Raw genomic sequence first — 14,370 nt, forward strand, 5'->3', positions numbered from 1 at the left:
GGTAACTAGGATTTACACAAGCTTCAGTCTGGATCCAGAACACCTGAGAAGAGATGATGCAACCCCTCAGAGGACCTCAGATGATGCCAACCCTGAAACAACATACAGAACTACCACATTTTGCTACAAGTTTGATTGCATCATATAATAATTGCTGTTAATATTATTCATCGTCTGTTTTATTACGTCTTATATTGATTTTTCTGTACTGCTGGTTCGTCTGGTCAGAGGAGAACTGGCCCCCCGACTGAGCCTGGTTTCTCCCAAGGTTTTTTCTCCATTCTGTCACCGATGGAGTTTTGGTTCCTTGCCGCTGTCGCCTCTGGCTTGCTTAGTTGGGGACACTTCATTTCCAGCGTTATCGTCGACATGATTGCAAAGATATTATTTAAACTGAACTGAGCTGGATGTTGACATCACTGAATTCAATGATGAACTGTCTTTAACTGAAAAATGAGTGTTTACTATTGTCATTTTGCATTATTGACACTATTTTCCTAATTAATGCTGTTCAGTTGCTTTGTCACAATCTGTATTGTTAAAAGCGCTATATAAATAAAGGTGACTTGACTTGACTTGACTTGACTAGCCACACAGCAACATGCTAATAACCCTAGTATCATGGAACCTAGTTTTTGCACCTAGCAAAACATCCAGCAACCACATAGTAACACGTTAAAATTGTGGCCCTGAGTTTTGCACCAAGGAAAGAACTAGCAATCACCCAGAATGCCCCAATAACCACATAGCAATACACTAACATTGTAGCAACTAGCAAAGCACTAGGAATCACCCAGCAAAACACCTTAAAAACAACATAGCAACACGCTAACATCCCTAACACTGTGGCCCCGAGTTTTGCACCTCCCTGCTGAAAAAAAATAAACCAACCTAAGCTGGTTGGCTGGTTTTAGCTGGTCCTCCAGCCTGGTCATAGCTGGTTTGCAGGTTGGTTTTAGAAGGGTTTTGGCCACTTCTTTAGCTGGTCAGGCTGGTCTTTGCTGGTCAAGCTGGGAGACCAGTAGAAACCAGTATCTTCCATCTTAAATCAGCTAAGACCAGCCAACCTTAGGCTGGATTTAGCTCTTTTTTGTTTTCAGCAAAGCACCCAGCAAAACACCCCTTATGAAAATTAACCATGGTTTTTACTACAAACAAAACAATCAACAACAAAAAAAACTTACTATAGTTAAACCAAGGTAACCACAAATTAACCATGGTTTTGCTACACTTACCATATTTTAATCATGGTCTTTGTAGTAAAACTGTGTTCATACAAATAGTAATCAATACGCTGAAAAACCATGGTTCCTACATTTTTACTATAATTAAGCCATGGTTAATTTTATTAAGAAACCCATCTACATAGGAACACCCCAACAACTCTAACACTGCGGCAAAAAATCTGAATGTTTTATTAGATTTTGTTGTGGCATTGATAATTGTAGAACTCAATAAATACAAGATACAGAATGTGAAATAAAAATATTCAGACAATTTACACATGTCCAAAGCACTAGCATTCACCCTGCAAACACCTAGCAGAACGCTAACAGCCTTATTATCATGGCGCCAAGTTTTGCATAGGCAAGCATCATTGACATTTTCATCAGTTTAAAATTTTAAACTGGTTAATAAGGAAGAGATTGTTCTAATTGATAAGAAACGTTCTCCAGTTCTGAAACATTCAAACTAGCAGTAGTAAACCCAGAGAACTGAGCACACAGAGAGTAAGACACTTTGACATCTGTTGCGACAGAAACTACAGTAGCCGATAGCGCAAACTTTTTTCTCACACAATGTTTAGCACAATTGAGTCTGGGCTGGATTATTAGACAAGCAAATCGTTTGATTTACCTCATCTACATAGTTTGTCGTGTATCAAAGATTATGTAATGGAGTGGGAAGCGGGAAGCGGCATCAGCTTTTCTGTGGGTAATGAAATATGACTGCTATCATATGAAACAGGCAGATGTTTGTGGTAGAGCTGCAGAGAGAGTGAGAGACAGATAGAGGAGGCTCTGATCTGTGCTATGAGACAGACGGCTTACATGCTTGTGAGTATTTGCATTGTGCCAGGTTAAAGTGCCTCCTCTGTTAGCAGAATGCTGCATGGAAACGGCCTTGACTAAACCGCCTCACGCTGCTTCCCACAGTGTGTGTGCAGCTATGCAAACAGATACATGCTTATCACACACCGCGTGCCTGGAAAAGCGTGTGAATGAATGTGTGAGATAGAGTGCATGAGAGGCTTTCTTTGAAAGCATGTGCTAAAAAGATACTCCATGTGTGTGTGAGTTACTCCTACAGGAGTTATTTAAAGACCCCTGACCGGACTGGCATGTATGGTTGCTGATTCTGCCCTTCTCTGCCCAACCGTAATATGTAATTTCACCACAGAGAGCAGCCTCAATCATCTCGTGTGTGTGTGAGATGCAAATTCATCACATTTCTGAGACCATCTTCATAGCAACCACAGTGGAAAACAGGATTGCTGAAAGCCCACGCCCAAAATATTAAGTGCAACTTCACTGTCCCAGAGAGCAAAAATAGCTCTGAAACAGAATAGACTAAGCCAACAGGACATCCACCACAAGTAAAACTTCTATATTAAACCATGTTCACAATGTTTATAACCTTTTCCAGGCTTTTTATTTTTGAAAATGAAAAATACCTGAAGGTTTTTGACTGAACATTGCTAATAAAACACTACAATGTTTTCTTTTCTGTCCATTGTACCGTCTCTGTCCCACTCAACTTGGTCATTCCATTTAAGTTTTTGACCTGCTGTTTAAAAGGACAGTTCACCCAATTAATTAAGCAACACTCTAGCAACTGCTTAATAACACCCTAGCAACCACCCACAGCATAGGATTGTGACAGTGGGTTTTTAACAGGCATCTTCTTCAGAAAATGTAAAAAGCTAGTCTAAATTTCTACACTGTAACTACTAGGGCTGGGTATCGTTCAAAAATATTCGATACCGATACCGATACCTTGACTTCGATGCCAGTTCCTGAATTATACGTTTTTCGTTTTTTTTTTTTGCTCAAATAGTCTTCAGTTTATACATCTGTTAGGCTACATTTACACTAGTGCGTGTTCGTTTTAAAACGCATAGCTCAGACAGAATCATGATTTCTATTTATTTTCCACTGATTTACTGATGAGCATTAGCAGCTTCCAGCGCTGTCTGCTTGTGTTCTCTCTTCCATGATCACTGCTCTGATTCAGATAACATATTTCAATTCAGCAACATTACATGACCAAAGCACACATTAGACTGTAATCGGAAGTTATTACAAACACTCGATGGTGGTTTAAAGTGAGTTTTGAGTAAAAGCGGAATATAAATCTTATTTATTGTCTTATGTAGCATGATGCTACAGTTTGCATGAATGGTCACAACACGTGCTTTCGGTCCTGTAACGTTAGTATGAACGGACATCTGCATATGATCAGAACTCCACACACTTCCCGCGCTACTCTCTGAATGACCGGTCTGTCACTTGTCGTTTGTCGGAGATAGTGGAAAGCCAGCTTGAAACGCAGTGGAAACGCCAGTACGACGAGACAGTGTAAATGTAGCCTTACATCTAAGGGTGCTGGGACGCATTCGCACTACAGCCTCACATGTGCGCCACATCTCTGAGTGTAACCGGTGTAAACTAGCAGGTGTGTTTGACTTGTTGCCGACTGACTGTGCAGACTGATCTGTGTATTACAGTACCACGAGAGCTAAAGAGAGCAGACTGCTCCGTGCACTTTCGAATCGCTCTCGCGGATGATCGATCTGCTCCGCACCTCTTCTAGTCGAACACACCGGCTAGTGCTGCAGGCTTATTGGCTCACTGATGCTGATGAGATTAACCCCTTAGGTATCGAAATTTGGTACCGAACGACGAGACGTTTTTCGATACTCGATGGTATCTAGGCATTTCGGTCGGTGCCTAAAAAGTATCTAACTCGATACCCAGCCCTGGTAACTACAGACACCAGTTGATCCATGCTCACACCCTGGAGTAAAAACAACTCCAAGTATGTGTAATCACACATTTGCTTCATTTTTCTGTTACATGAAGTGATTTAGTTCAGCCCATTGAATTAATACAACAACAACAATAATAATAATTAAAAAAAAAAAATTTAAATACAGCCACAATAAAAATTTATTGGTAATATTTATAAATAATAATTAATTAATAATAAAATAAATATCATAAATCAACATTATCAGTGATCATCAGTCAAATTCTTCTTAAAACATTCAATTAATCAATTTCACTTTAACCATTTGTTAACATTAGTTAGCCACATTAGTTAATATGAACTGACGATGAACAGTTGTTATGTTTACCGAAAAATTTTATATTTATATATAAAATATTTATATATAATATATTTTGGATGTGATTAATCACGATTAATTGTTTGACAGCCCTATTTCTCATTTCATTTTTTTGCTACTCAATTGTTTGGTCTAGACAGAAATTAGATTAATATGTAATGCCAGGGCCGTTTCTAGGCATAGAATCTAAACAATGTCTCAAATTGTGCTCAAAAATCAGTGATTTCAAAATGCTCAAATATAAGTACTCAAACATTTCTCACCAAATTCACTCAAAACCAAACTAAGCCATGCCATCCACATTTAATCCACGTTATCGGTTTTTATTTCTCCTAAGCAGTTGTAGAAAACAAATATGGAAGTCGATATTTAAATAATGAGAATTCCATGAAGAGTCTTGATCTATGAAAGGTCAAACTCTGAGCAATAAAATGTTCCCTTTGGTAAAAACAGTGGTGAAAAGAGCCTTTTCGCCTATAACATCTGTTCTCTGGCATTGGATTAATTATATCCATTGATGTTGTTGAAAAGAACACAACAAAGAGTCCTGATTTCAAGTGTTCTTCAAAATCTTTAGACATAAAAGAACAGACGTAACACAATGGAGGCCTCCCTCTTCCAAATAATTATCCTATGACGGAGTCAAGGAACAAGATTAAGACAAAGCAGCTGGATTTCTGAACACGCATATATAAGCAATAGAGCACATTCAACCATTTAGTCTACATTCTATCTTGTCATTTGCAAGAAGAAAACCCTCATTCTGTCTCCAATGAGATGCAGAGATGCCACACAAAAGCCTTCTTCAAGCAATTCAATACCTGCAGAATCAACAATAATCTTCAAAGTGTGGCAGCAAACAAAGCACATCACCCGCTGATTAAAAACTTCAACTAAACTTTCAAAGGTTCGGCCATACACATTTTATACTGCTCATAAATAAATAAAAGTCAGCACAAACACTCTGATCATACAAGCAGGAAGTGTCCTCCTTTGGCCTTTCAGAGCAACCTGGTACAAGCCACTTCTTCCGAACCTCAAAAATATCTGAAAGCGGAAGACATTTATCCTCCACTGACAACGACGTGGTAGTTTTAGGAACTGTACCAAATCTGATAATCTGCAAACGGTCAAATATCATCCAACGAATTCTGATTATTCCTATTAGAAGTCACACACTCACGAATGGGAGTGAACAGTCAGCCGCCTCCGCCAGATCTTATGCATCTGAATGTTGTAACTGGTGGTGTGTAGACAAAACTGTCAGCGAGTGAACACTGTACTGCTATTTTTCAGCTCCATTACACCTACGTGGCCTTTCAAACCCCCTCAACAATCCCATCTTTCATCATAGAGCCCTTTGAGAAAGCCAGGCCCAGTGTCCCAGGCAATAAAAAGCTAAACAAAACAAGTCATTAGTTCACGTCATTCAAGCAACTTGATTAGAATGCACTGAAACTATGATACAATTCTGATCAAGCATCCCAGGAAACCGCTTGGTGGGATAATTTCTCTTGGGTGACGACATAGTTACTGTGAGAGAGAAAGCCATTTCCCATGAAGGCTGCTGTACTGTGGCAGAGCTTCACTTCCTGCCCACACATGTTGTCACCAGCAGCTCTGGCATCATTTGTTCTCCATGATGTAATCAAGCTGCATTGAAAGCAATAGCGTTTGCTCTGCAACTGGTGGCGGGCAGAGAGTAACTCTACAGAAAGGAGCAATGAGCTTTAGTGCTCCAAGATGTCATGTTGGACAAGGAACAAGCGAGAAGGAGGGGAAATGAAAACTTGGACATTGAAGACAGGCAGGATGCAGCAGGAGTCATTTATCAGTACATGAACGTATGCGAGTGCTGGTATAGGATGTGTGTTGGATATGGGGGGGGGGTAGTTTAAAGGGACAGGTCACCCAAAAATGAAAAGAGACACTTACAGCGGATCACTGTTTCAAAGGTTTGGCCACAAGATGCAAATGAAAAAAATAATAATAATTCTATGTAAACTGCTGTTCAAAAAATCGAAGATGCATTAAACTGATATTAAAGTGATAGTCAAGACTTTTAAATGGTTACAAAAGATTTATTCTTCAAATAAATGTTGTATACTGAGAAAAGCATCACAGTTTCCCACAAAAACATTATTAAGCACAACAGTTTCCAACATTGATGATAATAATAATAGGAAATATTTCTTGAGCAGCAAATCAGCATATTAGAATGATTTCTGAAGGATCATGTGACACTGAGGACTGGAGTAATGATGCTGATAATTTTGCTTTGCCATCATAGGAATAAATTACATTTTAAAACGTATTACAGTAGAAATCAGTTGTTTTAAACTGTAATAATATTTCACAATATTCCTGTCTTACTGTATTTTGATCAAATAAATTCAGTCTTGGTGAGCATGAGACTTCATTCAAAAATATTTCAAACAAAAACAAAAAAACTACCACCTTTTGAAAAGTAGAGTACATGCAACTTTACAACTTGACAAAATAACACCTACGACCTTAAAACTATCACAAAAATGGAGAGAACAACTTGACAGCTCAAATAATACACAAGCAATAGAAAATGTGCCCAATTGAATTCCATTGTAGGTTCTCTTTCTTATTTTTCCTTTTTTTTTAATAAAACAAGAGAAGAATCAAATTTTTATTGTTGTAGCAATCAACATTCTGCCACAAATGTTGTTGATTGAGCTTAAAGTCCCCATGAAATCAAAAATTAAGCTTTAGCGTTAGTTCTGGCAGGTCACGTGAGTCAAGCTTGCATCAGCTGATTCTCAGCTGATCACATCTACCTATAGGAATACGACACCTATCGCGGCATTCCTATATAAGCTGTATTCAGTATTATTCAGCAGCTTTTCAGCTTGCTTCGGAGCAAATTAAGCATCGCTGCTCGCAAATCAAACTGTTGCAGCGTGTTTCAGAACATCTGAAATCCACATCTAAGATAAGTGAATGCTGTTTTAATCCATATCGCTGTGTATATTACCTGGCCTGCTAATTGAAAAAAGCATATTTGCAGCAGCATTTACGAGTCTGTGTTCACACAGCTGGAGCAACACGTAGTATAGAGCATGTAATCGCTCTGAGGACACGCCGATAGTTAAGGCCATGAGAACAAGTTTAAATGAAACACGCATTCTTGTGCATAAATATGCTTTCCATTGAGGAAAAAAAGAAGTCTGGTTTCGCACTGTGTCACGCTAACCACCGCACACACACTCTGCTCCGGTCCAGAGACACGATAGCACGGAGCGGATCACATGCGCGAGTCGGCGCAGACCACAAAATGTATCGGAGCTATTTGAATTCTACACAGAACGCTATATTTTATAACAATATGGATGAGATTGTGGCTGGCATACCCTGTCAAATGCGGCTTTACAGAGCTCAACGACTCTAGCCCAAGCTGTGATATAAACGAACGCTATTGGCTATTTTTAAAAGGGGCGGGGCTGCTTGATATGTCCCGCCCTGTCTTCCTGTTTCAGTTCAAATGACGTCAACACATAGAGTAACGCTGCATGTTTCTAAGCATTTCAGGGGACCTTTAACTCTTATTAAACCTACAATCTTAAAGTCTGTTTGTAAGCCCAAGCTTGCAGTAGTATAATATGGCTTCAAAAAGACTTGGAATAATGCACACAAGTCTTGTGGACATCTTTTATGGTACTTTTAAATCAGCTTGATCACCATATGCTTCTGTAATATGGAAAACAGCAGCATGAACATTCTTCAAACTATCTCCTTTGGTGTTCCCCCGAAAACAAGAAAATCTAAAACACCTGGAACAGCAGGAGGATGAGTTAATGATAAGAGAACTTTCATTTCGGGGTGAACTAAAGTGTTAGAAATAAAAGTGTTTCAATAGCCATTCCGCAGGGCAAACAATCATGATTCATGGCATGTTGTGGCATGATAGTCTTGTAGTGGCCTATGACAAGGATTTAACAGATGGAAACAGCTAAGGAAATGTGTCATATACAAAAGCTGACAAGACAGCAGATTGTCTAGGGAGAGCCTCAAAGCAGCTTTGTTTAACGTCCACACACACACACACACAAACACATTTCGGACATGTGGGGATCTGTTGGGAACCAGTGCTCACTAATGAAGTGAGTGTGTGAGAAAACATGTCTCACACACACGATTCCCACAAAGACATAATAGAAGCAATTCTGTCCACCTTTGGAGGAGGGCTTCAGTGCTCACTTCCTGTCTGGAAGCATACAATTTTCCATCGTATGACCCCCTATTTTTACTCAGTCCTACTTCAAATTCTCAGCTGACTAATGATGACAAACCTGCACTCCTTTTCCGAAGCGGTTGTGAATACACTCTTTATCATCCTACCGATGCACGTAAAACTTGTCCCAGATCAGAGTAAAAGCCAGTAAGAACCTTGTCTAGCGTATGAAGGAGTTTTTTGCACTTTCTGTAAATGCAGCCAAGCTTCCATTCAAAGAGAGGAAGTCAGACTGTTCCTGGGGATTAAAACAAGGGCATGTGGGTTCACATTTCCCCTCCTCCTTTTCTCTCTCTCTCTCTCTCTCTCAAAAGGAAAGCATACCCAGCTGTTTGATAAACATTACTAATGAGACTGAACAACTGCTTTTCTTTTTTTTACTCTCTTTCCAGAGTATGTGGAAGCCTGTGGGATACAAAGCCATGCATATTCTGAAGTCTCACTCTCTCGGGAGAGAATGTAGTGAATCTGTGGCAAAGCAAATGACTCCAGTGCAAGTTATGGGGGAAGATGCTGTACTAATGCTGATCTGAGAACAGCGCTACAGCTCTCATGGTTAGGAGATTGAGACAATGGGCCCATGTTAAACAAGCTGTTCAAAACATAAAGCCACAACTACTGATGAAAGTCAAGGCTGTTAAAATGTACCATCATTCAGAATGATAGAATATTTGGTAGACTGGCTAAAAACTGGGTTTCTCATTAAAAAAGTGTGAAAGGTTGAACCTTTTTGTTTCAGCATGCACTCAAGCTGGAATGAACTTCACAAGATTCTAATGCACAATCTTAATTTATACCTGGAAATAAACTATATGCTTGAGTATTCTGAATATGCAAAATGAATAAATATTTAGGCCCAGGATTTTGTACTAGAAACAGGCAGCTAATCAACTGGCAACATTAACCATCTGAACTCCTACTCTTTACAGTAGGTCAGATATACTGTATTTGCTTCTACTGAAGTGCAAGATGCTCTTTGGATGATCATTCTCAAATCATGCATGATCATCGGGTTTCACGCACATTTATGGAGTTACACACGGGAGGGATATGCGGAACACAAATAAATCTTAAATTCATACAACTTTTAAAAATAAATTTGCACTTAAATTATTATATTAATGATGGAATTAGTAATGAAAAAGCTGTATTCAATAAGAAAAAAATACAAAATGCACTAGACTTTTGGACCTTTATGTACTGGGTGAACTCTGGGGGGAAATGGGACAGATTTTCAGTATATGTCAAAAATGGCCCAAATTCACTCTATTTAATTGATGTTGAACTAGTCTTTAGGTAATCTATATGGTCTGGCATATGCTTTCAAAAAGTGCCATAAATATTTAAAACAAACCGCAGAGTCCATCTTTTGCAGGAAATACATAAGCTTCTACTCCAGCCATATATGGGCACTTCTTCGGGCCACTAAACCCAGAATCTGTCACTGAAGTCGTGGCCTAAATTGCTCGAAAAGGGGGTGCGACAGAAAGTGTAATAACTTTTGACCACAGGTGATCAAAACACGCACGCCACTGATTTAGATGCACAACTATTCTTTATAACATAGCTTTGGATTATCTCTCCATGTTCATAGAAACAGTATAGCGTTTTCACAAATTGTGATTATGTTATTGTCCTGATTTTGCAATTGACATTACCCCGCAGACATGTTATTTCATTTGAATCTTACATAGAAATCTAAATCCACTAATTAATTTGCCAAATGAATATAACCGAGTAGGCATATGCAGGTGTTTAATCTGAGGGCATTCTTTTCGGTACTTTATTTATTTGTTTGTTTGTTGTTTTTAATCTTAAATCGTCTGTGGTTAGTAGCCTATGTGTATTATTATACAATAAAAATAAAACAACTCTCTGGCTCATCTCGACTAATGATAAAAATAAAAAAAACAGCTCAAATCCTATTTGGTCATAACGTTGCAGAAATGTTCTTTATCATGATCCAGATGCGTCTCTCTGTATCTCAGCATCAGGTTCGAGAAGGACGCAAGGCGAATAGGTAGCCAACTCACGTAATGTTTGGATGGATTCCTCCTCTTCTCCACGTCCACCACTTTTACATCCAAAACTGTCCTAAACTGCATTGTGCAAACAGAGGCTTCGGGAGCACGGCTAGTAACCAGACAGCTAGAGAATTAAATGGACAGTCACGAAGACGTTTGCACGAATAATATCGATGTTCCTCTTCTCAATGAAAGCAAACGATTGTTGCCCCCGGCCCGTCCGTCCGTTTAATCAGTCCGTTTAATAATCGAGTAATAAATCGAGTAATAAACCATGCAAACTTATATCCGTCTGCAGGAAACGCACATCCCCGTATCCATTTCTCTCACAACGCAGAGCGGATTCTCGAACCGCCGCGTCCCAGCTGAATTCGAATCGAGACGCGTTCTACAGTGCCATTCTGGAATCCGGATCGACGCGTCATAAAGGCACGAGCGCGTCCTTTGTGTGGACTACAGTAGAGTAGCTGAAGTCTGGGGGTTCTCCTCAAACGTGAGCGGCGCACGTCGTAAAGGCCGGGGCGCATTCACCGCGATGTCCATTCGCAGGAAGCGCGCGCACTCACTGGGATATTTGGGCAATGGGGCTGGGCTTCTTGACAAGGGCTCTGTTGCAGTTTAAGAGCCTCTGCAGGGAGAAAAAAATAATAATACGAGTGTTGTGTTGATATCATTGTCTTCTTTCGTAAAAGAGACAATGGCTGGATTTTTCAGCTTGTGTAAAGGCCAATTGTGTGAGAAAAGAATGCATTCGCTTATCTTGATTGTAATAAAACCATGTCACGCACCAGATATGAACTGTCATTTGAAAAACGATCCATTCATATAATTTGCATAGTCTATATACGCATGCAAACAAATGCATAAAAGTCTGCTGCGCATCTATTCTACAATCTAAGAATATCACAGCCAGTGTGAGACGTGATTTCTGTTACTCATATTTCCACTGAGCATACAGGGACCTGAACGCGCACAGATAGATGTGCTCATGGACAGCTCACAGTGACCCCCTTTAGGCAGCTGAGTGTAACTACAGTTTCAAACGACCCATTTAGCTCACCCGCTATAAAACCCCAGGGCCCGTATTCATGACAAATCTTGGTGCAAAGAGTTGCTCCTAGTAACACAATTCTAAGAAAACTCTTAGAAATGTGGGTGCTTCCTCTTAAAATTCTAAGAAAAGTTCCTAGTAACGAAAAAAAGTAATTCAGAAAGCAACTTAACCCTTAAAAGAGGTCTTAAGGTCAAAAATTGTTAGGAGTACAGTACTTTTAATAGGCTTTAGAGTTTCTTTAGCAGTGTAGAGATGTGACAAAACATGAAGAGGGGGAAGAAATATGTTGCACACAATGCATGACAGAGAGTTAATGAGACGCTACACATAAGATCATCGTGCAGGGATCATGTTTGTGACTCATCTTATTAGAGACACGCTAACATCTCCGACACAGCACAGAAATGCCATAGCACCAGAAAATAACTACATTAACATATTTGGCAACTGGAAAAATGCAACTATGCAGCAGTGATGATTTGGGTCTGTCACAACCTTCTATAAGCAAAGTGATCACACAAACAATTACCTTATTGTGTCGCTGTTCATTTCCTATCAAATACGTTAAGTAGCCTACGACACTAACAGCATGGAATGTGACAAAACATGAAGAGGGGGAAGAAATATGTTGCACACAATGCATGACAGAGAGTTAATGAGACGCTACACATAAGATCATCGTTGAGTGATGGCTTATAATAGACCCTTACACTTAAAAGCGCTCTTTTATTGCCTTCATGGACAACCAACCAATCACAGTCTTCAAAAGGCAGTCATACCCCGCCCCCTCATTAAAACAATTTTGTCTTTTCCTCGCTCAGAGTTGCTCTCAGATTGGTCCCGAATCTCTCTTAAGTTAAGACTCCTACGAAGACATTTTTAAGCTAAATTAGGAGCTTTCTGAGAGGATTCTTATAAGCTTTAAGAATACGGGCTCAGGACACTCTTTACCGTATAATGGAAGTGAAAGGGAACTGGTTGCATCAAGCTCTTATTATTATTATAAAATCTTTTTTTAACAGGGCTATTACATTTGGGTTAAACAGTACAAATTACTCAATTATTAAAAGTTTGTTTAATCTATTAAAGAGATAATCTGGCATTAAGAATAATACTTAAGTAAATACTTTATGTCTGTATGCTCTTCTTATGCTGAACCATTGGGGTAAAAACAGTAAAAGATAAATCAATAAAAACAATCAATTATGTATGAAATTGACTTTAATGATTTAAATAAAACAGGATTCTGTAACTTGTTAATATTATGTCCTTATTGTGTCGCTGTTCATTTCCTATCAAATACGTTAAGTAGCCTACGACACTAACAGCATGGTAAATAAAAAGAGAAAGAATATATATATATACATATATAATGTGTGTGTGTGTGTGTGTGTATGGTAAAACAGGAAACATTATGCTTATAATTTCAAAGTGATGGCTTATAATAGACCCTTACACTTAAAAGCGCTCTTTTATTGCCTTCATGGACAACCAACCAATCACAGTCTTCAAAAGGCTGTCATACCCCGCCCCCTCATTAAAACAATTTTGTCTTTTCCTCGCTCAGAGTTGCTCTCAGATTGGTCCCGAATCTCTCTTAAGTTAAGACTCCTACGAAGACATTTTTAAGCTAAATTAGGAGCTTTCTGAGAGGATTCTTGTAAGCTTTAAGAATACGGGCTCAGGACACTCTTTACCGTATAATGGAAGTGAAAGGGAACTGGTTGCATCAAGCTCTTATTATTATTATAAAATCTTTTTTTAACAGGGCTATTACATTTGGGTTAAACAGTACAAATTACTCAATTATTAAAAGTTTGTTTAATCTATTAAAGAGATAATCTGGCATTAAGAATAATACTTAAGTAAATACTTTATGTCTGTATGCTCTTCTTATGCTGAGCCTTGCGAAAGTATTAAAATCCCTTAATATTTTTCACGTTTTGTTATGTTGCAGCCTTATCTTAAACTGCTTTAAATTACTTTTTTCCACATCAATCTACACTGCATACATCATAATGGCAAAGCAAAACAGAACTGTCACAACTTTGTACATTTATAAAATAAAATTAAAAAAATGAAATAAGTGCATTGCATAAGTATTCATTCATTATACTTAGTATTTGCAAGTATTTGCATAACTCTGTACTTAGCTGAAGCACCTTTACAGCCTCAAGTATTTTTAGTATGATGCGACAAGCTTTTCTCATCATCATTTGGCAATTATCTGCCATTCTTCACCTCACCTCTTCACCGCTCAAGCTCTGTCAGGTTGGATGGGGGCAGATGCTCATTTTCTCAAGAATTATTTGATTGAAGTGAAAGGGAACTGGTTGCATCAAGCTCTTATTATTATTATAAAATCTTTTTTTAACAGGGCTATTACATTTGGGTTAAACAGTACAAATTACTCAATTATTAAAAGTTTGTTTAATCTATTAAAGAGATAATCTGGCATTAAGAATAATACTTAAGTAAATACTTTATGTCTGTATGCTCTTCTTATGCTGAACCATTGGGGTAAAAACAGTAAAAGATAAATCAATAAAAACAATCAATTATGTATGAAATTGACTTTAATGATTTAAATAAAACAGGATTCTGTAACTTGTTAATATTATGTCTTCATGATTATATTTTATGGAATTTAAAAAATGATGCTACAAAACAGTGTAGTGTGCTT

General features: G+C 38.4%; 1 protein-coding gene across 1 annotated transcript in view; it reads right to left on the reverse strand.

The window, feature by feature from the left end:
• The window catches only part of LOC107566527 (SH3 and PX domain-containing protein 2A-like), a 46,972-nt gene extending 35,810 nt beyond the window's left edge, over positions 1–11,162 (reverse strand). Inside the window, exon 1 of the mRNA XM_016251989.1 lies at positions 10,643–11,162. Coding sequence (XP_016107475.1) covers positions 10,643–10,714 — 72 coding nt within the window. The 5' untranslated portion in view covers positions 10,715–11,162. The remainder of the gene's footprint in view (positions 1–10,642) is intronic.
• Between the last annotated feature and the right edge of the window lie 3,208 nt (positions 11,163–14,370).

This window comes from Sinocyclocheilus grahami, unplaced genomic scaffold, assembly GCF_001515645.1.
Source record: "Sinocyclocheilus grahami isolate Dianchi unplaced genomic scaffold, SAMN03320097.WGS_v1.1 scaffold1081.1, whole genome shotgun sequence".
Taxonomy (NCBI): Eukaryota; Metazoa; Chordata; class Actinopteri; order Cypriniformes; family Cyprinidae; genus Sinocyclocheilus; species Sinocyclocheilus grahami.